The sequence below is a fragment of the Pleurodeles waltl genome, chromosome 3_1, assembly GCF_031143425.1.
Source record: "Pleurodeles waltl isolate 20211129_DDA chromosome 3_1, aPleWal1.hap1.20221129, whole genome shotgun sequence".
Lineage (NCBI taxonomy): Eukaryota > Metazoa > Chordata > Amphibia > Caudata > Salamandridae > Pleurodeles > Pleurodeles waltl.
The window spans coordinates 1317942248-1317967920 of NC_090440.1; the positions used below are offsets into that span (position 1 = coordinate 1317942248).

The following is a 25673-nucleotide window of genomic DNA, read 5'->3' on the forward strand; positions in this document are numbered from 1 at the left end:
CACCCCTTCTTATATTAATTTCTCCGATTGTTGGCCTATAGGAACAGTCCTGTGATCGAAAACAGGAAAAAAATAAAAACTCTTTTATTTGGTCAGAGCAGTTCGTTTTTCCATACCTTTGCTCCAGAAATCAAGTGTTAACGTTGCTAACTTAACATACAGATACCTCGCCTGCATATCCGGAAACACTGTACTGTCTCCTCTAGCTTGACTTCTGGGTTAACCCCTAGTCCCAATTTTATGTTCTCTGAAGTATCTTGACATTAAGGATTTTTTAGACTGCTTTCAACCTGGCTCCTTTGCAGGGCAAGGGTTAAGATGACAACTTTTATGCAGAACTTTTATTCTGACATGTAATTTTAGTGCACATAAAATTCAGAAAATACAGCTTTATCAGACATCAAATATTCCGATCCTTGATAGAGATATTTGTCACCTTTCCATCCTTCATCTTGAGGTAGTATCAGTTTGAAGCGTGATATAAACATGATTTACGGTGTGATGAAATGAAGAAAGAACAGATACATAAATCACTTCTTTGTACATCCTGATTCAAGCTGAAATTTTACAAGTTAACCCCGCAGGGTGGTGTAAGAGCTCAATTTGTATTTTCATTCTGGTGTCGTTCAAATGTTAGTATTATAAATTCATGACGACTGTGGTGAGAAACCCTCTGTCTTTAACGTAGCCCCCTATTCTTGAGATGTCCACTGTTTAGTATGTCGTGAGTCATTTGAAACTCTCAAAATATTCACAAAAGGATAATTTGCATGCATACATACAAATAGGGATCATTCACATAGTCAATGATTGGTTAAGCTGAAAATCTGCTAGGACTTGGCCCATTTTGAACCATCATGGGACAGTCCAGGACGAGATTGTTTATGAAATGTGACAAAACTTCACAAATCATGATTTCGTTGCACTACTGGCATAAAAACCCAGCCCACACTGGCATTACCTTACTGTTGGACAGTCATGACAGCTAAGCCTTAGGCTTCTTGGCTGGCGATGTAAATACAACTTGTAGATGCCTATCTGAAGAACCTTAGGGTTGGGTGGTTAGATGGGAGATGTTAGACTTGGCATCATTGGCATGATCTCCCCTAACTTTTTGCCTCTACTTCCCCAGTTGTTTCTGTGTGCTGGACTCTATTTTTGCTTTTTTGTTTGCTCTGGACACTTTACCATTGCTGACCAGTTTTAAAGTGTAAGTGTTCCCTGTATAAATTATATGTGTACGTTGGCTTATCCATGATTGGCATATTTGATTTACTAGTAAGTCCCTGGTAAAGTGCACTAGAGATTCCCAGGGCCTGTAAATCAAATGCTACTAGTGGGCCTGCAGAACTGGTTGTGCCACCCACATTAGTAGCTCTGTAAACAAGGTTTAGATCTGCCACTGCAGTGTCTGTGAGTGCAGTTGTACCTGCCAATTCGACTTGGGAAGTTGACCCACCTGCCAGGCCTAAACCTTCCCTTTTCTTACGTGTAAGACACCCATAAGGTAGGCCCTGGGTAGCCCCATGGGCAGGGTGCAGTGCATGTTTAAGGTAGGTCATAAACTAATGTTTTTTATATGTCATGACAGTGAAATACTGCCAAATTCAGTTTTCACTGTTGCAAGGCCTATCTCTCTCATAGGTTAAGATGTCGGCTGCTTTTAAATATGACTAAAGTGTAGATTCCCTTTGGGAGCAGATAGACATGTGGAGTTTGGGGTCTCTGAACTCACAATTTAAAAATACATCTTTTAGTGAAGTTGGTTTTTCGATTGTGTGTTTGAAAATGCCACTTTTAGAAACTAGGCATTTTCTTGCTTAAACCATTCTATGACACTGCTTGTTTATGGATTCCCTGTCTGGGTCAGTTTGACAGTTGGGCTGTTTGCACCTCTCCTCTAGACAGTGAGATAAAGTGAGCTGGGGTGTAGCCTGCATATCCTGATGAGTCATCTGGGCGGAGGGGAGGAGTGGTCACTTACACCTGAAAGGGCTGTGCCTGCCCTCACACAATGCAGTCTCCAACCCCCTGGTGTGTGTCTGGGGCCTGGCCTGGGCAAGGCAGGATCCTGAAAAAAACAGACCTCTCTTTGAAGTAGGCCTACTTCAAAGACAGAAATGGGTATAAGAAGAGCACCCAAACCCCTGGAAATTAGATTACTTCTGAAACCAAGAGGGGCCTCTGCCAAGGAGAAGAGCTGGAGAAGCTGGAGGAGTACTGTCCCTTTGCCTGTGATTGTGCTTTGCTGGGTTGGCCTGCAGTAGCTGCTTTTACCTTAGACAGGACAAAGACTGACTTTTGTGTGACTTCCCATTGGTGAAGAATCTCCAAGGGCTCGATTTAGAGCTTGCCTCCTGTTGTTGAAGTCTCGGGGACAGCAAAGACTTCTCTCTGCCAGCACTTAGGCTTTCTGCTGAGAGTCCTGCCTGCCAAGTGGTGCCCTAACCTGTCTCTGGGTCCTTGAAAGGTGCAGCTGGTGGAAAAGGACAGAAATCTATGCAAAGAACGCCGTGTGGGTAAACTTTCGACATACCACCCGCTTTGCGGCTGAAAAACGCCGCGCCGCCGGCCTTGCGGCTGAAATCAATGCTCCACCTGCATTGCGGCTGTGAGATCGATGCAGCGTGGCTGGAGAAATGACGTGCAACACCCGCAGCGGCTGCTATTAACAATGCAAGCTCCACGCAGGGCGGTTTCTTGACACTGTGCGACCAGATTTCTAGGTAACATCGCTGGGTGCGGAAAATCAACGCAAAACCTGCCCGGACCCAAGGTGCCTCTCCGGATCAATGCATCGCTTTCTTGCGGAGAGGAAGAACGACACATGCCAATCCAACCGGAGGAGGAACAACGCACGGTCTTGCTTGCAAGTGAGAAATTGACACACCTCTGGCCTTTTCGACGCACACTCGCCCTTGTGGTGTTATTTTGATGCAACCCGGTACTTTTTTCACTCTAACAGTGTTCTCACAATTTTTTCTAAAGGATTTAAGAATCTTATTCATTATAAATACATAACTTGACTTGTGTATGTTGGATTTTTGTTGTTTTGGTCTTGTTTTGTTTAGATAAATATTACCTATTTTTCTAAACCTGTGTTGTCATTGTGTAGTGTTTTCACTGAGTTACAGTGTGTTGGTACAAATACTTTACACATTGCTTCTGAAGTTAAGCTTGCCTGCTTGGGCTAAGCTACCAAGAGGGTGAGCGGGGATTAACTGAGGATGACTCTCCTTGTCCTGACTAGTGAGGGTCCTTGCTTGGACAGGGGGTAACCTGACTGCCAACCAAAGACCCCATTTCTAACAGGAGAATATTGCAGAGTCTGAGGGATGGCACCCCAAAGTATCTGTCATTAGTTGCAAAACGTTTTGATGACCTTGTTGTAAGGAAGAGGTTGGTGGAATGGAGTGGTGTGTGGGAAGGTCGAGGATGAGGCTGCTATATAAGTAACGAGCATCGGCAAAGCCAGGAGATCTGGCCTTGGCAGGCCAATGCCACAGGTATTTATTTTCTTCTTTCAGAATATATATTCAATAAAGACTAAAAGATATAGGCTACCAATTAAACATAGCCACCGTAAGCTTGCAATCACCTTTTTGGTGGCCAGTGCTTAATTTGTAAAAAAAATAAAAATAAGTGCGTAGAGTTGATTTCATTCATGCCTCTTTACTTTACCAACAGACGCTTCCTACCCCTTTATCTCACTCTTTCATGGTACTGCTTTCTCCCTTTGTCACGTTTTTTCCATCATTCCCATCCCACCTCGTTTCCCCTTGTGTGTTTTTCACTCTGTTTCTCTCGGTCACAGTCTGATGAGGAAAAATAAATGCTTTCCCCAAAAATGAGTCCCAGTGGGCCCCAGTTGTAATCACTGTCTCAGATTAAACACTATATGCGGCTGTTGTGCTAGCCATGTAAAAAAAAAAAGCCATTCAGTTGCACAATGCATTTTAGTATATTTATGTTTGAAGGAGTCAAGAATAAATCACCAGCATTCACTCAAATCGCAGGTACAGAGTTACTAAAACACTTTAGGACATAAACTTTAGAAAAGAGTGTAGGCAAAGTAAATAGGCAGTATTTAAACATAGAATAAAAATGCAAACGTTGAGTTAACTTTGTCACTGAAAAAAGGAATGTACAAAGGTATTGTGCAGTCACTCATAGTGAAAGTAGCCAATGGGGTAAGTGGGCTGATTCATTGCCTCATGCTGTATGATTAGGTCAACAGGAGTAAAATGTAAATGACAACGGACAATGAATAAAGCTTGCTAACCTAAAAACCCCACCTGTAAGTCTGTTATGTTTGATTGTTTTTTGGAAAAAAATAGACCTGAAATGGACTGTGCCTGCTATACACTTGTAAGTAAGGCAAACGTTTAATTTTACCTTGGTCCTTAGAGAACTATGCAGCCCTTCATGATAAGGGAATATAGCCTTTCTATTTGCAAGTCCTAAAAGTTGGCTTACAAAGCAATAACATAGCAAAGTTTGACATTGATTGCCATGCTCACCACCACAGCCTAGAGGTTTTTAGCTGTGGAGGGGAGAGTCTTGATAGCAGAGCTAGGAACCATGTGTCTCACCTATTTTCTCTCTTATCTTATATTACTAACAAAAAATGTCCTACGCCTCTGTAGACGTTGCGATGCATGTGCAACTATTTGTTGATATCAGATGTAGGTACGAGGGGAGATATTTTCCTGCACGAGGCTGAGATTCAGGCCCTCATTTAGGATTATTCGAGACATGAAGAGTTCGAGGGTCGACTTTCATTTTACTTTGACTATTGGTATTTGAGTGTGCCATATTTAGGTTTGATCCTATCGATGTCACAGTGTACCCATAATACATCCGTGAACAATGGGAAATAGCATGTGTTTTTCTGTCATTTGCCCATTTAATTTATTGACAAGTTTAATTTGTCCAAGTCGATGGACATTAGACAATATGTTTGAATGGTGTGGACTAGATAGCATGCTTCTTTGCACACTATTACTGATTCCTTCTTACAGCATATTGTTGAAGTTATTAATTAGCTGCCCTCTAGTGCTGTTAATCAACTTAATGACACGTAAAGAGCGACTATAATTTACAAGTGCTTTTCCAACTCCTACTTTTTCGGAAATCACAACTGTAATTTACAAATATCTCACTCCCTGGTAGTGACAAGAGCAACTGCAACCTGACATTGAATGACAGAAATGTCTTCGAGTTGGACAAAAAATTACCAGTGTCTATACTTTTCAATTTTTGTAAACAATATGTTGAAAAATTGTCAGCATGTAAAATTTAAGTCTGATACAAACCTGAACTGGCAGCATTTATGTAGATATGACTACACATACCATGAAAAACACGCATGTACTGTTTCCTAGTTGGATCGGAAAGCATGGACAGGGATTTTTCACAGTGGCAGGGATCATCTGCACCTGCCAGGCACGCGTATGTAAGGAAGGAGGCCTTTGGGTTTTATCTTGGGCTGAAAGAGTCAAAGTGAGTGGTTTTAGAACTATGGAAATGCAATTATGGAAAGGGCGCACAGTCGCTGTTTGCGCCATGGCAGGAACAGTGCACCCTGCTACAATGAATGCGCTGCATCTGGGCAGCCGCAAATTTGTGCCACCCCCAGGTCTGCGCATTCAATCAAATTTGCAGCTCCGTGTTTCACAGTGCAGGTGGCAAGCCGCCTGCACTTTAAAGAAGGGAGAAAAAGAATCCACCCCCTGCAGCCAGTGCAGAATGTCGGAGGGTCCCCGGAACACCCTTTCACCCCTCGAGAGGGCTGCCTTGAGGCAGCACACTGATAGTGCACCACTTTTTGTGGCACAGTGTCAGTGTGCCTCCTGTGGGCATGTTTGCTTCTGCACCAGTGTCAGTGATATGGCGCCAGCAAAGAGGCAAAGGGATTCCCTCATTTGCAGGGGGCCACAACCCATGCAAATGAGGGAACGCCCTCTGAAGTAAGCGCCGGAGCTACATGTGCACCAGTGATATCAATATTACTGAAGGAGCCGCACAGGCATCTGCGGTCCCTTCTGTGCTACCATAGTGCGCAGGGTGGAACAAACAACGTTCAGTACATGTTTTGCAGCACGTGGCTAATATTTTTAAGTGCGTATTTGATGTAGATCACCAAGTGTAAATTAGAGTTGAGGGTATCAGTGTGAAACAGGGATTATAACAGGTATAGCTCGATAATGTGCAAAAAGATGCAAATATTTGCCACAACATGCTTTTATGAAGAAGTTGTAAGCACACTTAACTTGTTCCATGGTGAAGGGAAACTGCCGGTCTACATACCACTCCATAAAGAGGAATCTTATCATGGATTCTTAATGATAACTGTGTCTTGTGGGTGTTCCTTGCACTAAACACCATTTCCCTTAGTATCTTCATTCTTGCTCACAATAATTCACCAGTGTCCACATTACATTCAGTGAATCACATGACCATTGCAATTCTAGATAAACTTTAAAGCTTAATATACCAAGGATAATAAAGGGGTGTTTACTTGCTGAATCGTTGCACCATACTCCATTAATTTTCTTGGAAGTGAAAGGTTTTCCTCAAATGTAAATTAAACTTATACAATCACAACAGTTACACACCACATTGTGATTTATATGATGGCATCAGTACTCAGATTTAGGTCCCTATCTCTTTTGTAATAAAAATGAGTGCAGTACCTCAATCTCAAATTATTTTTCTGCACTGCGTGTTTCTGCAGAACGTTATTTGCACCTTTGCAGAGTTGTGCTTTGGTGCACACTGTTGGGATGTTTCATCCAAGGTAATAGTTGGAGAACTTCATTCTTTAGTGGCTTTTGCTGACAATTTAAATCAAACAACATATTATATACTGTGTTCTTTTACTGCCAAAAGAAATTCTGAGTGAAAAGGCTGTGGGTAATGCATCTCTAGCAAGCTTTCCTCTACTTGACACAAGGTGATTTCCCGGGGGCAGCACCTTGGAATTGAAGCAATTCAGTTTCACTTTCTGGCACCCTGGAAAGCCTTCATCCCAAATGTCTGTACATTTGGGAAGAGGTTTAGCTGGATATCAATTTTAAGTTTGCATGTGGGAATGAAAGTTCTCAGAAACTTGGAAAGGATTGCCTTAACGTGAATACTTGTCCCTTGAGCTACTTTCTAGCATGATGGTGCGCCTCATCAATACACCTTTAGATCTTCTCCAGGTACTCCAGAGTGAAGAGTTAGGCCGAGGATGATTGCATATTCCCAATGTCACATGCCCTGGTTGCATTAGCAGTTTTCAGCTTCAGATCATTTATACTGCACTGATAACAGTGCGTCAACTTTCTTATAGATAGAAACAAAGAATTCATGGACACAGTGAATGAAAGAGTCACAAGAGGATTTATTGTAAACCTAAATCATTTCATCCAAGATTACATTAGGTCAGGTCGTTCTCATGATGGTAATATTCAAGTTCAGGTCATCGCTATGCCATGGTCTCTCACAGGGAGATTAATCTTTCCATACATGCATATTTACACACACACACACACAAATACAGGACCAACATGCATGGGGAAATACTTGTGACTCCCTCATACATGTGTTATAGGCAGACATGCATTAGTACCTGTCATATTGTAAACCTGGATCTCCCTTTTTCCAGGTAAATGAACAATTATCACCACCAAGTCATCCCATTTTTGACCACCGTCTATAGAAATAAGAAAAACCCATAATTGTGTGTCTAATTTGATTAAGAGGTAAATTCAGGAAGAATTCTTCAGGGAGACAAATTCAACTTACAAGCTGCAAGTTAGCCAACAGGTTCATTTTAAAGTTTTCACTGTGGTCCACAAGATTTACAACAGTACTAATGTATTCTAGTGTTGAAAGAAAATCCATAAATTAATGTTTGTATGTTACCTATGACCTGCCAATCCTCTCATACCTGTCATTCCAGCACCAAATAATACATAAAAAATCCAAGACCTTTTTTCCTCTGGCTATCAAATTTGCAACTCCTGGAACTCCTGAGCAAGTATGACAGAGACAAATGTACATTAATTTAAAATATTTATAAAATGGTCTATTTTTTCCTGAACGATTCCAATCACTAACTAGATTTACTTTGCTTAGAGTTGATCTTTGGGCCTCCCTTAGAGTTTGGGGAAACAGGCGGAGCCCCACCAATCTCTAAGTTTGCTTGCCTCATTTAAGGACGGGGAAAGCACCAAGTTTCCAATGGCCAAACCTCAACTGTCGGATGCACATAAGACCTTAGGATCCCCGCCTGCAGATATACCTAAGGTTTGAAGATCCCACACCTGGCTGTCGGGATCTCCTAATGGTGCTTCACCAGCATAGCTGAGGCCTTGGCCTCCTTTGACCTGGCAGTCTGCTGAAGATGTCTAAATGACTTTTCTAGTTAGAGAATTACACATTAGATACTACATTTTCAAATCAATTCATACTTTCCCTCACTTTTATGTGACTACAGAATGACTATTTGCAACAGTGCCCCACCAGTTTGGGTTAAAAAGGTGGACCCATTACTATTGTGTTACATGAATGTCTTTGAGTGGCAAAGTGTTTTTCAAGTAAGTGTCTGCCCTCTATCACTGATCTCCTGTTTTCTCCCAGTATTTTCAAATGTATTTTCTGTTTACGTTTTGGTGTCCTCTCACTGCTGATTAGGAACCAATAGCACATTTGATCTGCAGATATACCATTGACATCTAATAATGATTTGTAATGCAAACGCTTCACCATTTGTATTTCTCTGTCTTACATTCTTTAGTCAGATTTCAGTTCCAGAATCCCTTCAAATATTTCGATGAAATGCAAACTAGAGGCCTGTTAAAAATTGGGTCTTTGGTTGACAGTCAGGTTACCCCCTGTCTAAGCAAGGACCCTCCCTCTAATTAGGTTAAAGGAGAACCACACTCGCGTAACCCCCACTCACCACCTTGGTAGCTTGGCACGAGCAGGCAGGCTTAACTCCAGAAGCAATGTGTAAAGTATTTTTACCAACACACATAGTAATACAGTGAAAACACTCCAAAATGGACACCACACCAGTTTAGGAAAAAAGACAATATTTATCTAAATCAAACAAGACCAAAACAACAAAAATCCAACATCTACAAGTTAAAATATGAATTTTCAAAAGAATGGGAGTCTTGCTCCATAGAAAACAATGGAAACGACGATTTTGCACAATGTACCAGGTTAGCGTAAAAAATGAAGCCGCACGGATGAGCATGCATTGGAAAACGCAGCAATGCGTTGATTCCTTCCTCGCAAGGGAGGCCGTGCGTCATTTCTTCTCCCAGCCACGATGCAGGTGAAGTGTCGATTTTAGCCGCGAAGCCAGCGGCACATCGTTTATCAGCCACGTTGCAGATGGCGTGTCAAATATCCCTGCACGGCGTTCTGTGTGTGGAATTTCAACTCTTGTCTGCCAACTTCACCTTTCAAGGGCTCAGGGACTGGATAGGACACCACTTGGCAGGGCAGAAGTCTCAGCAGAGAGTCCAGATGTTAGCAGAGGAATACTTTGATGGCCCTGAGGCTTCAAAACAGGAGGCAAGCTCAATTCAAGCCCTTGGAGATTCTTTCCAAGCAGGACTATACCACAAAGTCCAGTCTTTGTCCCCTTTTTTGCAGTCAGAAGCAGCAACTGCAGGATAGCCCAACAAAGCATAGGCAGGGGCAGCACTTCTCCTCTGCTCTTCAGCTCTTCTCCTTGGCTGAGGTTCCTCTTGGTTCCAGAAGTGATCTTGAAGAAATCTAAAGTATTGGGTTTTGGGTCCACTACTTATACCCCTTTCTGCCTTTGGAGTAGGCAAACTTCAAAGGAAATTCCCTGTTTGCAAGATCCTGCCTTGCCCAGGCCAGGCCCCAGACACACACCAGGGGGGTTGGAGACTGCATTGTGAGAGGGCAGGCACAGCCCATTCAGGTGTAAGTAACCACTCCTCCTTCCACCCTAGCAGAGATGGCTCATCAGGATATGCAGGCTACACCCCAGCTCATTTTGCCTCATTGTCTAGAGGGGCTTCACAAACAGCCCAACTGTTAAACTGACCCAGACAGGGAATTCAAAAACTGGCAGAGTCACAGAATGGTTAGAGCAAAGTGGCATTTGCAAACTAACAATCTAAAAAACAACTTTACTAAAAGATGTATTTTTAAATTGTGAGTTCAGTGACTCCAGACTCCATATTCCTATCTGCATCTGCTCTCAAAGGGAATCTGAACTTTAAAGTTATTTACAACCACCCCCCCCCATGTTAACCTATGAGAGAGATAGACCTTTCAACAATGAAGCCTGCATTTAGAAGTATTATACTGTTAGGACATGTAACACACATCAGTGCATGCCCCACCTTTAACATACACTGCACCCTGCCCATGGGGCTACCTAGGGCCTACCTTAGGGTCCCTCACATGGATGAAAAGGGAAGGTTTAGGCCTGGCAAGTGGGTACACTTGTCAAGTGGAATTGACAGTTTAAAATGGCACATAGACACAGCAGTGGCACGTCTGAGCCATGTTTACAGGGCTACAAATGTGGGTGGCACAACCAGTGCTGCAGGCCCACTAGTAGCACTTGATTTACAAGACCAGGGCACCTCTAGTGCACTTCACTAGGAACTTACAAGTAAATCAAATATGCCAATCATGGATAAACCAGCGAACAATACAATGTACACATAGAGCATATGCACTTTAGCACTGGTTAGCAGTGGTAAAGTGCCCAGAGTCCTAAATCCCAACAAAAACAGGTTAGAAAACTAGGAGGAAGGAGGCAAAAAGTTTAAGGATGACCCTGCAAAAAGGACCATTTCCAACAACTCCCATTGTGAATTTTAAATAAAACATTGCAGATAAATATTTCATCCATTAAAAGCAAATAAGAAATTAAAATATTGGTGTAAATCCTGTCTATTGACCCTTATCAAAATAGTTTACTGTAGGGTCTGAAAAGCTAAAACTATGCTGTATTTGAAGGTTTTCCAGATAAGATACATTTCCACAAACTAACTTATGTATGTATGTCGTTTTTCTATAGCCTATAGATATATAGTGCACACCTAGCCAAAAGACAGTAGAGCGCTCTACAGGGACAGGGACAAGGACAAGCATAAAGTCAAGCGACTGTCAGGAGTTGTATCTGGGTTGTGGATGGTTAATGCATTGTGATGTTGTGTTCGACATTAAAACATAATAGTCGTAAAGTAAACCATGCGTAAGAGTAAACAGCCTGTCATAGTTAAAGCACTTTTCATTTTGTACCATGTGATGCTGCTGAACAAGACTTTAATAGAATTGGTGCTGTCGAAATGGTGACTCCGTATCCTTTTTTTAATGACACATTTTATTGGTTTTACATAAAAAGGAAGGACAATAGCATAAAACAACTTTCCATGGCAGGCTCAAGTACACAGCGAATCATACGTTGTGCATTCATGAGGTCAGCAATCACTGGTGAGCAACCCTGCACTCCACTCTTACACCCTCCAGTGATCCCCTCCCAGGAGCACTAGCATAAAAAAACTGATAGCTCGGGTGAATGATGGTGTATCAGGATAGCTCTGTATTGGCACCCGTCTTCCCAAATTTTTCCATGTTTTTGTGAACAGCCTCAGGAACGGGGGCTCAAGGGCCCTCTAAAGCTTAGCAATGTCATTTTTGTAATTAGTAAACTCAACCACAACAGCACTTTCATGGATCGTTTGGAGTCCAGATCTACATTTCTGTGGAGCGAGACCTTTATAGGGAACAAGAAGACATTTTCACAACCTGGCAGTGATAAGGTAGGTAAGGTGGCCTTGTTTCATCTGGATAAAACGCTACTGTGCTGTGATGAGCTACTCCCAACCATTCATCATCATGCAGTGCCCTAAGATCCACCTGCCACACCTGACGCAGTAGTTTGAGAGATCCGGGGAGTTGATAACTAGTGAGCGATATACTTGTGATACTTTGTTCCATCAGCTCCCCATCAGTAACTTTGCCTCCAGTGGACTGAGTTCAAGTTCTTCAAGATAAGTCAAGAGGAAAATGCATGGCGAAGCTGAAGGTAGCATAAGAGCTGGTCATATTCCTCCTGTGAGTCTGCAAAAGAACACATCACTGTGCAGACCATAATGTCCCCTACTGTGAAATCCCATTATTGTTCCACCCTGCAACTTGAAGATTTGACTGAGTCCTGACCCAAAGGGTTGTCTTCCTGTTCAGATTTTTTGTTTTCATCCTTCATCCTTGGTCATGTGATTCCATATTTTAAACACTACTTGAGTAGCTTCCCGGATCCCTATAAAGTAGTTGTAGAATCTGGATCTCCTCCATCGCCGTTTTTAAAATTCAAAGGTTGGGCCCTTATTTGCATTTGTATCATACTACCATTCATTGATAATAATTAAATGTGATGTCCTGTATCAAGAGGTGATGTCTGCGTTTTTAACACCACTGTCATATTGAGGCTTGAAACATTTACCTAGAGAGATTCTGGGAAACCCTTGGTTTCACAAAAACGGCTCAGGATAGAATTAATTAGAGTGAAAATTGCATTGGAAGTTCTGTGTCTGGTAGAGCAAGCATGTTAGTGCTGTCATTTTGGAAACTGCCACTCTATCTAGCAAAGACAATGGTATGGGAGTCTAGAACGTTCCTCCGTAGTTTGTCAGGGTGAGGTTGAATGTCTCTCAAGCGACTACCTCATCTTGGTGTTACATACACCCTAAGTATTTGAAACCCTCCCTATCAATAGGTCCTGGTGCTGCCATAGATCCTGTGATTTTATACTAACCAGGTATTCTACAGTTTTAGCTCTACTAATTTTCAGTCCTGAAAACTACTGAATGTGCAGAGGGTCTGGAATGTTCTGAGGTCGGACCATTCAGGGCACTTAGGAATAGCAATACATCATTGGCTTATAAGGACTTTCTGTCTGCAATACTCAGTGCCCATTTGAAGTCCCTAAACTAATGGTTTATCCTTACCCACTCCACCAGCAGCTAGATCACTATGGTACAAGCAAGGGGATTGTAGGCGGCCCTTTCTAATGCCCCTTTACTGAGGTATGGATGGGATGTTTCACTTCCCTCCCTCATTCTAGCCAGTGTATAACAGTCATACCTATTTAATGAGCGTAGGACCTATGTTAATTCTCTTCAGCAAAGTGAACAGTAGTCCCACTCAACTAAATCAAATGCCTTCTTGAAGCTGGCTATAAATAGTGCCTTTGAGCCTTCCAATCTAGCTACCAGAGCGTTGTAAAGTACTCATATATTATATCTAGTATCTATTCCCTGCATAAAGCAGGGCTGATCTAGCTGCACTAGGGACTGTAACATTTTCAGAAGTCAGTTTACTGGGGCTTTGGTCCAGATCTTAACCCCCACAAGCAAAAGGGAGATCAGGCGATATGAGGAAAAAGCTTCAGGGGACTGACCTGGCTTCTGGATTACCATCTCGGCCAGGTGGCTTTATTGCCCCAATGATAGATGCAGCTCTAGGGGCGAGCCATGCAGCCCTAGTTTCATCAGTCAGGGTTTGTTGGAGCACAGTCTTGGTGTGTGTAATGTTGGCAACAATGGCTGGAGACGCAGTCTCCAAGTATTCAGACACTATGCTCAGGAGTAATTTGTCTATATTTGTCACCTCTTACTGCAGAGAATGGAGTCTGGCTGTTACAAAACAGAAAAGGAAGCTTTATATTAAGACCTTAAAGGCTTCCCTGAGCATTCTGGGTAAATTGAATTCATTGAACCCCACTTTCACTCAGAATATTAATCAGTCTTTTCTGTGATATAGGCTCTGCAAATTGTTTTTACCTGCCACTGAGCACTTAAAAGCTATGCAGGCTTCCCACCTCCTTGCCCCACCTAACCATCAGCTGGACTGGTGAATGGTTTGACAATGAGCCGACCAGTCTGTGTGCATTAGAGAACCCGTGGAGGTCTGTGTTCTTCATTAGTCTCAGGAAGGTTTGTGAGTGCTTGAAATGAATGTATAAAACGCCCCCAGGGTGAAACATATGCCAGATGTCTGCCACACTAAGGGGGTCAAAGAATCTGGCAAGCATGGTAGAATCAACCTGGGGCGTCCCACTGGTCCTGTTCTGTTGAGTGCCCAGTCAGGTACACCATTCAAGTCAGCCCCCAGATGGAATTTGCAATGGTATTCGGCCTAAGTCAGACAGGAGGTTTGCAGTCAAGGGAGGGGGCATACATGCTTTTCAAGGATAGGAGCTTACTTTGCAGTGTCAGTGATTGCCAAGTAATTTTCTATGATGTCGCAACATACTCTTGATAACTGAAAGGGGACACAATTCCAGGTTAATGTGGTGGCGCAACTGGACCCACTGGTATCGTTTGAATGGAATCACTTCCTGAAAGTGTATTGGGCTGCAAAGGGACATTTATTACCACCTAAGTCAATTTCCGGTAACAGAGGTTTGTTGGGATTAAGTATTTTAGCAGTTTTAGGGACTGCTCTCCCTTTGATTTTTGTCAGGCAAACCATTGACATTTCACATGAGAATTTGCAGTCTGCTCTTAATGAGTTTTTTTTCTGGGGTCTCAAGATTGCAAGCCTTATAATGGGCTTTGTCCCACATTCTTCCATGATTGATTGTGAGTTGTCAATGTCCTAGCAGCAAAACTACTCCAATCAACCTCAACGGCTCCTCCCACCCTACACTTTGAGAATATAAAGCATCTGTTGCAGGATACAAATGAGGGAGTTGCCGACTGGGTAGAAAACCAGATTCATCTCTTTGTTTCATATCCCAATATCTCCCCATCCCAAACATGTGCATTTAGTGTGCAATACTAAAGACCACCAAGAGCCCAACATGTTCAGGGGAAAGACCGAACTGTTAATCCCCCATTCACATGCCACAGTACCAGTGCTTAATTTGTGAATAAAGAGGTGCCGGTGCACAAAGCCCTCCGGCTGCTGCAATTAAATTTGTGAACACGTAATACTGTGGCACCATCTCCGGCCTCTTTAATCCATACAAAGCCACTCCCTGCCCCTTCAGCTCACTCTTGCAGCTGTTTACTCCCTTTGTGACGCTTTTTCTTTTTCCCTTCCACCGTCTTTCCCATGTGTCTTTTGCTCGCAGCAAATGCTTGAGGCAGAAGAGCAAGCCCCGGCCCTCAAAAATAAGTGCCGGTGCTCAGCACCGGAAACAACAAGTACAAATTAAGCACTGCACAGTACCCTAGACACCGAACAGTTCCATCCCACCAGAACTCAGGTGTACCAGGATCACCCGTTTTGGGGTTTATATCTCACAGAGCAGTACCAGAGAAGATCAGCCTGTCACATCAACTGTGTAAGAACTCTATAGATTATCACATACAGTTTCTTTGGGTGCAGTACTCAGTGGGCATTGTTCTGTTCAGGAGGAGAGTGAAGGCCCTTCCAAATGATATATCTGGAATGGTTCCTCACATGCCGCTGATGATGCTGTTTCCTCAAGTGCAACAACAGCAAGGAGATAGATGCAATGCTTAATTAATCTCAGCAACTTGTCATCGCTCGGGCCAGTTCTTCAGTCTATCAGTTTCACCCCCATGCCACCTCAATTCGGACCCAGCCATATGAAATCACACTTGACCCTGCTGCAGTAAGAACAGTACATCCCAAACTGCCAGGCCAGGTCCTCTCAGAACTGCAACTCAAACAAACCAATTCCAGTTTTTCTATTATTGGGCACTTCAGTCGAGTGTAGATTGGTTCCAGTGGCACATTGAGCACGTCTGGGCACACCCTTCACAAATCAGATGGGCAGTCAAATGGCCAAACCTTAGATGGCCCTTACTCTGCCACAGGTGCATGTCAGAGATGGAGACAAAGTAGTCTCCTTCACTGACATACTGAAGTTTTACCCAAATCGAAATGACAAAGGACAGAGGTTCCCTGCCGGAGAGGTTTCAAGGCTAAACCTCTTAGGCAGAATAAAATATATATCAATCCAGAATCAATGAGTGCAGATTGAACAGCTCATTTAGTTCTGTATAGCAGGTCACGATACAGGTGATCTAAATATGACGCAGTGAAAGTGTGAAGGTGACAGCAGTGAAATAAATGTTACTGTTGTACACAAATATATATAATAAATATGTACAACATTCTCTAGGGGCTGATGAAGTCCATAAATCTTGACAAGACTCTCAGTGGAAGTACATAACGATTCTTGTGATCAGTCATATCAGTTCATTAGTACGCAATGCTGCTTGTAGCCTCTCCATCACGAACACCTAGATAGGGGAAACACCTGGAACAACGACTCCTAAACCACGAAGTCGTGGAAAACGAAAGCGAAACAACGGTTTCGTTTTTCACGACTTCCTGGTTTTAGGGCCTTAACCATGCATGTGTGAATGACGTACATGCGTGTTTAAGGCACAGAAGAAGGGAGTCGACGCGGTGAAGGAGGAGGTAAGTTGGGCTGGGATTGAGGCTGTTTCTTTGGGGGTGGGGGGTAGGGTGATTAGGGTTTGGAGGGGAGGGAGGGGTCAAGGTTTAGGTTTTAGGGGTGGGTTGGGGTGCTTTAGATTTTAGGGGTGGGGTGGGGACTCAGTATTTTTTGTTTTTGGGGGTGGGGGGCTTGGGGTGATTAGGGTTTAGGGGCAGGGGAGGGGGGGTCAGGGTTTAGGTTTTAGGGGTGGGTTGGGGGGGTTGGGGTGCTTTAGCTTTTAGGGGAGGGGGTTGGGTTGTGGTCATTTTGGGGGTGGGGAAGGGTGGTTGTGGGGGTGGGGAGGTTGCAGTAATTTTTAGGGGTAGGGGTAGGGGGGACGCATGCTGGAACCGTGCATGCTGATCACTAATGCCTTTACCAGGAATGCCTTTACAACGAAAAATCGTTGTGAAGGCATTCGTGGTAAAGGCATTAGTGATACCAACGAGGTTGTTGTTCCGAACTCGTTGGCGAGCTATGGGTGGTTGAAGCACTCGTGGTTTCAACATATAACCCCTAGATAGTAGAGTCCCAGGCACTGATCTTCGGAGGTTGCTGTACATTTACCGGAAGTGTCCATCTTCCCCTGGTGATTGTACCACATTGTTTTGATTTATCCTTTTAATTGTAGTATTGGTTCCTCACACTGGTTGCTCCCTTTGTTTTGTTGTCCTGATAATTTGTTCTTCACATGGTCGAAACGTCGACGAATTTACAAGTGGACTGATGTGATTGATCACAAGAATCATTATGTACCCCCACTGAGAATCTTGTCAAGATGTATTGACTTTATCAGACCCTAGAGGCTGTTGTATATGTTCATTGTGTATATTTTTGTACAGCACTAACGCACATTTATTTCACTGCTGTCACCTTCAACCATTCACTGTGTCATATTTGGAGCACCTGTATTGTGATATGATGCATTGAATTAAGTGAGCTGTTCAATCAGCACTACTTGATTCTGGATTGATATATACTTCATTCTGCCTAAGGGGTTTAGGCTTGAAACCTCTCCCTAGGGAACCACTGTCCTTTATTTGTATTTACTAGCCCAGGTTCCCAGGGTTACAGGGTTGCCCCATAATAGTTTGTTTTGAATCTAAATGAGGCAACAGAACACCCTCTCTGTCAAATTCTAAATCATTGCTAAAAGTAGTTTCTACTAAAGTTCTAATACAACATCCCAATTTTCGCGATTTGGCTAATTTTGTAATCAATCCCTTTAAGGATGCATTTTTTAAAAACTTTATTCAGGCCATAGATGTAGTAACAATTAGGAAAACATCTGATTCTCAAAATAAAATAGAAGAGTAATTTATGTGTTGATGTGTGTGTAGAGGATACTCTGGGATCACCCAGGAAGAAGGAATGCCTAGTGTACAATAAGAATTTAACAGAAATTAAACAAGAGCTGTACTATTGAAGTATGAGCGCGATCAGAACCACGAGGCATAGTTCATTGTGGTGCCATTAAAAAAAATATATATATAAACACAAATGATGTCAGGAATATGAAAGGTTGAGTCAGGCTTTGCGGGATTCCAGTTCGTGGCCTGCTGTTCGCTGCATAGTCCAGTGGCAAACATTCAACTCGCTGAGCCATCCTATAACGGTTCTTGAATTAACAACTGCCATTTCGCGGGAATGGTTTAGTTATTCTCAGTCCCATTCTTCCTGCGGACTCCCGAGTTATCCATGACTAAATTGCATTGAAAGAGGAGAAGACATCTGAGACTGGAGATCTGATTTGAGCAGTATTTACTTTGACAATACTCTCGGGTCCTACCATTTTATACGGTTTATGCTGCATTTACCACAGTAACAGTTTTATGGTGTTAAAAATCCTGCCTCTGGCTTATGAATCATGTAAGTAAAGCGATGTGGGGAAATTACAAATGCTATTACTCTCCGAAGCAAGTTAACATTATTGAACCTCACGTGCGTGGGTTCACGCTGCTGCCATGTCTTTCTCCCACCTAGTTCAGATTGCATTTGATTTGTAATTACTTTTAAAACTTTTGTGCAGACCTGAACATTCAGCCCAAGCAAACAGTATCCGAAGCAAATAGTGCTGTGTACAAAAGTCAAAATTTACATTTGTTAGGCATTAACAATGTTCCTGCGTTAAAACCATATTTGAATGATTGGTAAATGCTATTGGCTTGGTGAAGATTTGTAGAAATTGTGTCGAGTACACGTTACAGTAATGGATGTATTCAATGAATCTTTTTTCTGATTGGTGGTTAATAGGATGAAGACCATGAAGCTCGTGTTGAGGAGGCAATAACTAGGATGCTAGTGTGTGCCGTCAAATCATCACATGATCCCGGGAACACTGAAGCTTGGTTAAATCCCACCGAAGTAAGGTTGTCTGCCTGTGCAGTGTGCAGGATCAGTGGCATGAGTATGAGTATGTATTATGAGAGTGGTCTGTTTGTGTTTGATATGTGTCCAAAGTCTTTCTGCTAAGTTAACAGGGGCAAATGAATGACCAGTTTTCCCTATATTTATTGAAGTCCACAGCAGTATATGAGCACATCAGATGAATATTTGGCAATATGAACTGCCTGTGAAATGTGACAAATGGTGGAGGCGAATGTGGCAGATAGAGAGATGATGGGGCAGACCAGAATTTGCCCACGTAACTTTATCCTAAAGAGGCTACAGTTACTTAAAATAAAGTTATAGCATACGTTTCCTACTGTGATAAGGACACAAAAAGCACCCCATTGTCGTACTTTCATCTACCACCCAAACTATAATTATCCATACATAACATCAGATTGGCCTCCCAACAGAAAGAGGCTTCATCCCAAAGAAGTCTAATTTCACAAGAACATCAACCATGTGGATACCTTATTTATTTTGTATTTTGGAATTTTCTTAAAGTGCTTGCATACCACACAGAGTACCTGTAAACATTGTGCAACAAAAGAAAATAAACTCTGCAAATAAAAAAAGGCCATTATGTGGGAGGGATTAACGCCCTTTCTTACTCTTTTCCCTGGTAAGGGGCACCATCATTGGGAATGGGCTAAACTCCCGTGGAATGCCTGTCTGTTCTGGTTGGGGAAAGCAGTAAAGTACAGTTATTGTATCACTGACTCACAGACCTGCTACTTATAAGCTCTGGATAACATTGAAGGCTTGCTATCCGCCTCACTATATTCTGAAAATAGTGAGTTGTTCTCCAGAATACTTGCTCAGGGGTTTAGGGGAAGTTCATTTTGCAAAAGGTGTCTTTAAAATCTAAACGTTTAAACAATAGTGTGCCCGCTGTAGCTAGGTAAGCTTGTGGGGATTTTCTGTTATAGCTTTACCGCCCCTCTGGTGATTGCAGACATGCACAAGCACTTAGAATGCCTCCTCTGTATTTTACCCACATATTGTGCACAGCAAGCTGGTGCCATTATTCTACATCATAATCAGAATCATGATCTCCTGTTCCATTCAGTGGGAGTTGTTTGTGCTCAACTTTCACCTCGTGCTGGTGCTCAGAAATATGTAGCTGCTGATTTCAGGTCATATGTGCATTTAAGAAAGACTCCTTGTAAGAGCAAAAGAGGGTAACTGATCATTAGGGTTCCTTTATTACAGCTTTATTTGTAATGAAACGGAAGATGAATGTCATAAGATGTATTGTTCCTTTGTGCATTTGCAGTGGTGCCTGGTACCTGATCACCTCAGTTGCAGTAACCCCTTCTGCCCACCGCCAGCAGAGGCCATTGGAGTTAAAGATGTCTCCTTCCCCTTTTAGGAGTGGAGGGGTCATTGTGGTTTCCATCTGAGTATAGATTGCACACCTGTGTTTCATCGGCCCAAGTACTGATGGACAGTACAACCGCCTTGTGATATGCTGACAAGCACAGTGGCATGGGGCTGTGAACCCTATACCTGGAAACTCTGAAGCTATGGTCTTGGGATTAGGATCATGAGATCTGGCTGACTGTGAACCAACTGGTGGTCTCCCTCAACTTGCAGGCCAATGATCTGTCAGTGCTATCTTGCCTGTCCCAAATGACATCTTCACCCAGAGACGATTCAGTCCATCACACTATGGGGCATTCCTCTCATGGATCTTTTTGCCACTCACAAAACCATAAAAACACTCACTGCCCTCACTGACTATAGTTCTGCACCTGCATTTCTCAAAGCAGTCAGCCCTGGAAGGTGCTTTCTGCTTGAGGTGGGATTCCCATCTCCACTACACATTTCTTCCCATCCCTCTGATTCCTTGGGTTCTGAGAAAGATACTTCAGGATCAGCCGCAATTGATCTTAATAGCACAAGTCGCATCAGAGTTTGGGGTACTCCGATCTGCTTCACCTATCACTGCCCCCTCCTCTTCTGCTCAGGAAAGCTCTCTCTCAGTGAAAGGGGCAGGTTCTGTATCCAAATCTCCAGAACCACCAACTTCATGCATTGAGATTGAGCAGGGCAATTAGAGTTCCATTGATCTGCCTGCTGAGATGGTGCATGTGATTTTCTCAATCCCTCTCCCCTCTTCCACATCTGTTTGTTCTGAGATTTGGTCCCTTTTTGTATCTTTGCAGATCTGAGGCATAAGTTGACCCTTCAAGGCGGGGCTATCTTTGCACCTTCCTTAGCCTCGAGGCTTTGCAGTCAGCACTGTTAAAAACAAATATATATGTCAGCCATTGTTGCTTCCCAGATCAGCTATTGTTGTTTTCATCTCCATCGTCATGCGTATTCTGAAGTGGTTGGCTCATTTGTTCCTCCCTTCTCTCTTTGTTATGTATTAGTGAGACCTTGACATGGTGCTCAGTTTTTCATGGGTTTGCTCTTTGAGCTTATGCACAGTTGTCTTCAGCAGCTGCCCATTTTAAAGGCTGTGGGCCTGATGTACAAAATTTCCATTCACACAAATTGGTTGTAAATTGTGCAGTGCCTTTTTGCAAATAAAAAAGAATTTGAGGAACAAACCTATGTACTATTGTCGGGCATAGTGAAAATAAAAATAAAACTTAAAAAAAGGGGGGAAAGCTCTTACCAGTAGGGGACACGTATTATTGGAACAGTAGTAGGTTCACCTAAAAACAAAGGTACACAACTTCAAAACTTAAGTCGGTAGAGTGCAACGCCTAAGAAACGTACAGGCATAATTGGGTGCACGCAGAGATAGTCCCCATAAAAGAAATCAGGATGCTTGGCGTAAGTGTTGGGGCATTGATGAACAGGTTAGACTTCAACCATCTTCGTTGCCAATGTAAAGAAGCGCTGTTGCACAGTTTATCTGTTTTACTGTATTGATAATCCTGAAAATCCAGGTAAACACTTTATCCACATAACAACTCCACCCTCCTAGCTATAGCCCTTCAACTCTTCTCAATATTCCAACAGCTCTCCAAGAAAATTCCAAACCTCAACATTCCTTCGCCATCTTAGATACCTCAGTCGGTTCACAAACTTGCAAATTGTAGTGGGTCACAATCTGACCTACCTCATAAATATTCACAGGGCAGGTTGTTATTTGCAACTCACTATGATTGGATACCATTGCTGGGATGGGGACCTGCTGGCATCTAAGTTCACCTTTAAATAAAGTAATACTTTTTTATAGTATTTTCTCTAAAGGAACAGCAAACTCTTTTTTTGACATTCACATAGGTGCAAAAGTCTCCTCCCCATCCCTTGTTTGCGAATGTGTTACCATCCCAACACAGGAATTGATCATTTTTATAGATTATGGTTGCACAACATTGTTACATACCATAACTAATCACTATTTAGAAGGCACGCTCTAAATAAGCCCCTTTTAAATAGCAATTCATTATGCCTTTCTAAACCCATTATGCGATTCAATTAACAAACTGCAAAATTGATATAGCACATTTAAAAAAATAAAAATAAAATTGCGATCATAAACCCTGCGATTTTTCAAATCGCAGGCTTTGCAGCTGCAATATGGAGTTGTAGTTCAGGCTCTAGTTCTGCTGCTGCTCTACAGGTTGGGCAGGCTGAGGTTTTCTGTAAGATAGCCCCCTGGTGTAGGGCCAACATTTTCTGTACAGTTGGTCAGACTGCGTGGTAAGAGAAAAGAACCCAAAGGATCATGCTCTAGCTTGACTTTCTTTAAAAGTTTGTGCACAGAATCAGCCTTCTCATCAAACAATCTGAAGCCATTAAAAGGCATGTCCATGAAGGGTAATTGAACATGTCCTGAAAACATGGTTGACCTCATCCAGGTACACCTTCTAAGCACAACCCTGGTGCTAAAAACTCTGCCAATATTGTTGTGGTGTCCAAGCCAGAAAGCAAAGCATAATTTTCTGCATCCTGACTTTTGTGTATCCTTTGAGCTGGGTCATCAGACTACCTTGTCTCTGTCCTTAAAGGAAGTTGGACTGCATGTTTTATGACCGGATTATGATTGCAAAACATTGATACATCCCTCATCAAATAGTTATTTGGAAGGGACCTCCTGAACACACCCTTTCCAAATACCGATTTGTTATGGATTTGAAATCCCATTTAGTGATTCAGTAACCTGTTAATAAATTTCAAAATGAGTTTACTACATAACAAATATTCACTTCACTATTGTGAGCCCTTTGATTTTACAAATCTCATTCATTGTGACCTCAAAATGGCTTTGTACACCAGGACATCGGTTCCCAACTACCATTACCTCAGCTCAGTGTGTCAGTGATTTTCAACCTTTATCTAGTAGTTCTCCTTTTTCTCCCAGTCAAACTGGTACTTAGGACCAAAACTTCTTTTTTGGCAAAAGTAGTTACTCCATTTCACATAGGTCAGTGCATCACTCCATTTACATTTTAGCCCCCTCCTCATTCCATCAAAGAGAGGAAGAGACTGCACAGGGTAGATCCTCACAGGGCCTTCACTTTGAACACTGGGAGAACTGGCCAGTACTAGATTGATGATAAGCTTTTTCTTGGCTATGCTGGTTTCAAGCATGGCAAAGCAATTTAGGAGCTGAGCATTTTACACTTGATTGTGCTGCACTTCACATTCTTTTATGAACTTGCCAAGAATGAGCATCCTGAGCGCATCAGGGTCAATTCCACCATGGTGAAGGCCACTTTTCAGCATTGTCCAGTACGTTCTTGTCCTAGACGCCTGCAGGGCTGCAGTGTGGGCTTCCATCACTGTGAATTATTACCCTGGCTCTCACATCCTATGGGGTGGTAATTTTGCACTGACTCTGAAGTCCTCAGGGGTAGTCATTTTGCCAGATTTGTGTTGCAGGACTTTCTGATTTGAACATCTCCTCAGACCCATCCCCTTGGTGGTACTGCCTGGGTATTGAGTCAAGAGCTGAAGAATCTGCAAGTAGAAGTATCCATTAGAAAAACAAGTAATTTACCTTAGGTGCCAATCTTTATGGTGTATACTTGATCGACCTGCAGATTCCTTTCCCATCCTGCTCACTTCCACGACATGAGGAGTGTTCATGCAACTGCTAACAAGTTCTCAAGTTAGTCCTGGTACACTGCAATTTCTGTCAATCTTGCCAGCCTCATCTCTGCCTCTAAGGGAGTGGAAAAAAATGTGTGGAACAGTCATTAGTGCACCACAGTCTTGCTCTATACAAGTCTGTGAAGTCATGTCCAGGGTGGAGCCCAGAGCTGAGACAAAGCTGAGGGGCCACCTATTGGAGCAAGAGAGCTCCTTCCAAATTCCAGGTCCACTCTCAACCTTGAGCCGATTTAAGATGTGAGGAATCTGCAAGTAGAATGAGTATGCTCTAGAAAGATAATTACTGAAGGTAAGTAACTTGTTAGTTTCAAATAGATTAAAAATAAAGGTCTTAAACATTCATTGAAACAGTTTGAAATGACTAACTTTATCAAGGTTGCTTATAGAAGACTATCATGGTGAGATGTACATAAAGCTTAGCCCAGCAGAATCTGTGACTGGTGTGTTTTCATAGCCTGCTACAGTTTAAAATAAACAAAAGAAAGCTTTCCGATAAAAACTAAATGATGCAGATAATTCTTTACGCAGCATAATGATCACTTCATGATATTCAATGATTTCTTTATCTGCCTTGCATAGATAGGCAAATGACAGATTAAGCAAAGTAACAACTGTTTAGGCAAGGTGATGCTCTCACTATTTCCAAATCAGAACTATAACTTTTTAGTTTGAGTATCGTGAGCTGGTAGGGCTTTGATGTATTCACACATTTATATTACAATGAAGTTTTTATAGGGTTCAAGCTGATTTAACGTTTTAAATTGTGTGACTGGTTCAGGGGCGTAAAACCCTACTAAAGCAGCAACCACAGTTTCTGTCAGGCTGAAGTCCCAAGCAAACTCCAAAATAACAAATGCTTAACCCTCAGGTAGTTTGGCACAAAGCAGTCATGTTTAACTTAGATGCAATGTATAAAGTGTTCATAGAGCACTTCACACAGTAATAAAGTGAAAAAGGCAACACAAGAAAAATTCTACACCAATTTGAAAAAGTAGACAAAAACCCAATTAGTAGAACCAGGGGCTATGCAGTTTTAAAGATTTAAGTGAAAATAGTGCCTAGAAGCACAAAGTGCCAACTTTCGTTATCTGGTCGCACCAGACTGGGACAAAGTTACAAGTTCAGCCTGCCCGACCATGGTGGAGTGTGGGCTAGGTGCAGGGACCAAGTTAGGCCTTCTGACAAAGTACCTTAAATCCTGGTTTGCAGAGCGTTGCAAGATCCCATGTCAAGGTTGCATCGTGCAGCAGTGGTTCTGAGGAAACTGCAGGGCTGCAATGCATAGTCCTACGTCATCGCTGAGGATGCCATCAACATGGGGCTTGCAATGCAAAGGTCTGTATTGAGGATGTGTCTTGCAGCAGCAGTTTTGATAAAACTTTAGGATGTGATGCGAGGTTTGGTGTCCGAGATGTGACGCGCCTGTTGTTTCTGAAGCAGTGCTGCAAGGAAATGTGTTATGCTGCATTGGTTCTTCCTATAGGACCACACCTGGGCTGGCAGAGAACCTCCTGGCCCACTGTCAAGGGTCAAGGACTGAGTTGGCACCACTTGGGGGTAGGCCTCACAGCAGATTCCAGGTGATTGGATTCTTTTCTGTCCCTGAGGCAAAAAGCCCTTGGAGTCACTCTGGTAGTCCTGGGTTCAAAATACATGTCCAGCCCTTTTCACTCAGTCAGCAGGGCAGCAGAGTAGCAGTCCTTCTTGCAGAGCAGCACAGCAGTTTTTCTGAGTCTTCCACCGG

General features: G+C 42.7%; 1 protein-coding gene across 3 annotated transcripts in view; it reads left to right on the forward strand.

The window, feature by feature from the left end:
- HSPBAP1 (HSPB1 associated protein 1) overlaps nt 1–25673 on the forward strand; it is an 832376-nt gene that overhangs the window by 784700 nt on the left and 22003 nt on the right. For all 3 annotated transcript variants that reach the window (XM_069224670.1, XM_069224671.1, XM_069224672.1), the window contains one exon: nt 18719–18829. In XM_069224670.1, coding sequence (XP_069080771.1) covers nt 18719–18829 — 111 coding nt within the window. The remainder of the gene's footprint in view (nt 1–18718; nt 18830–25673) is intronic.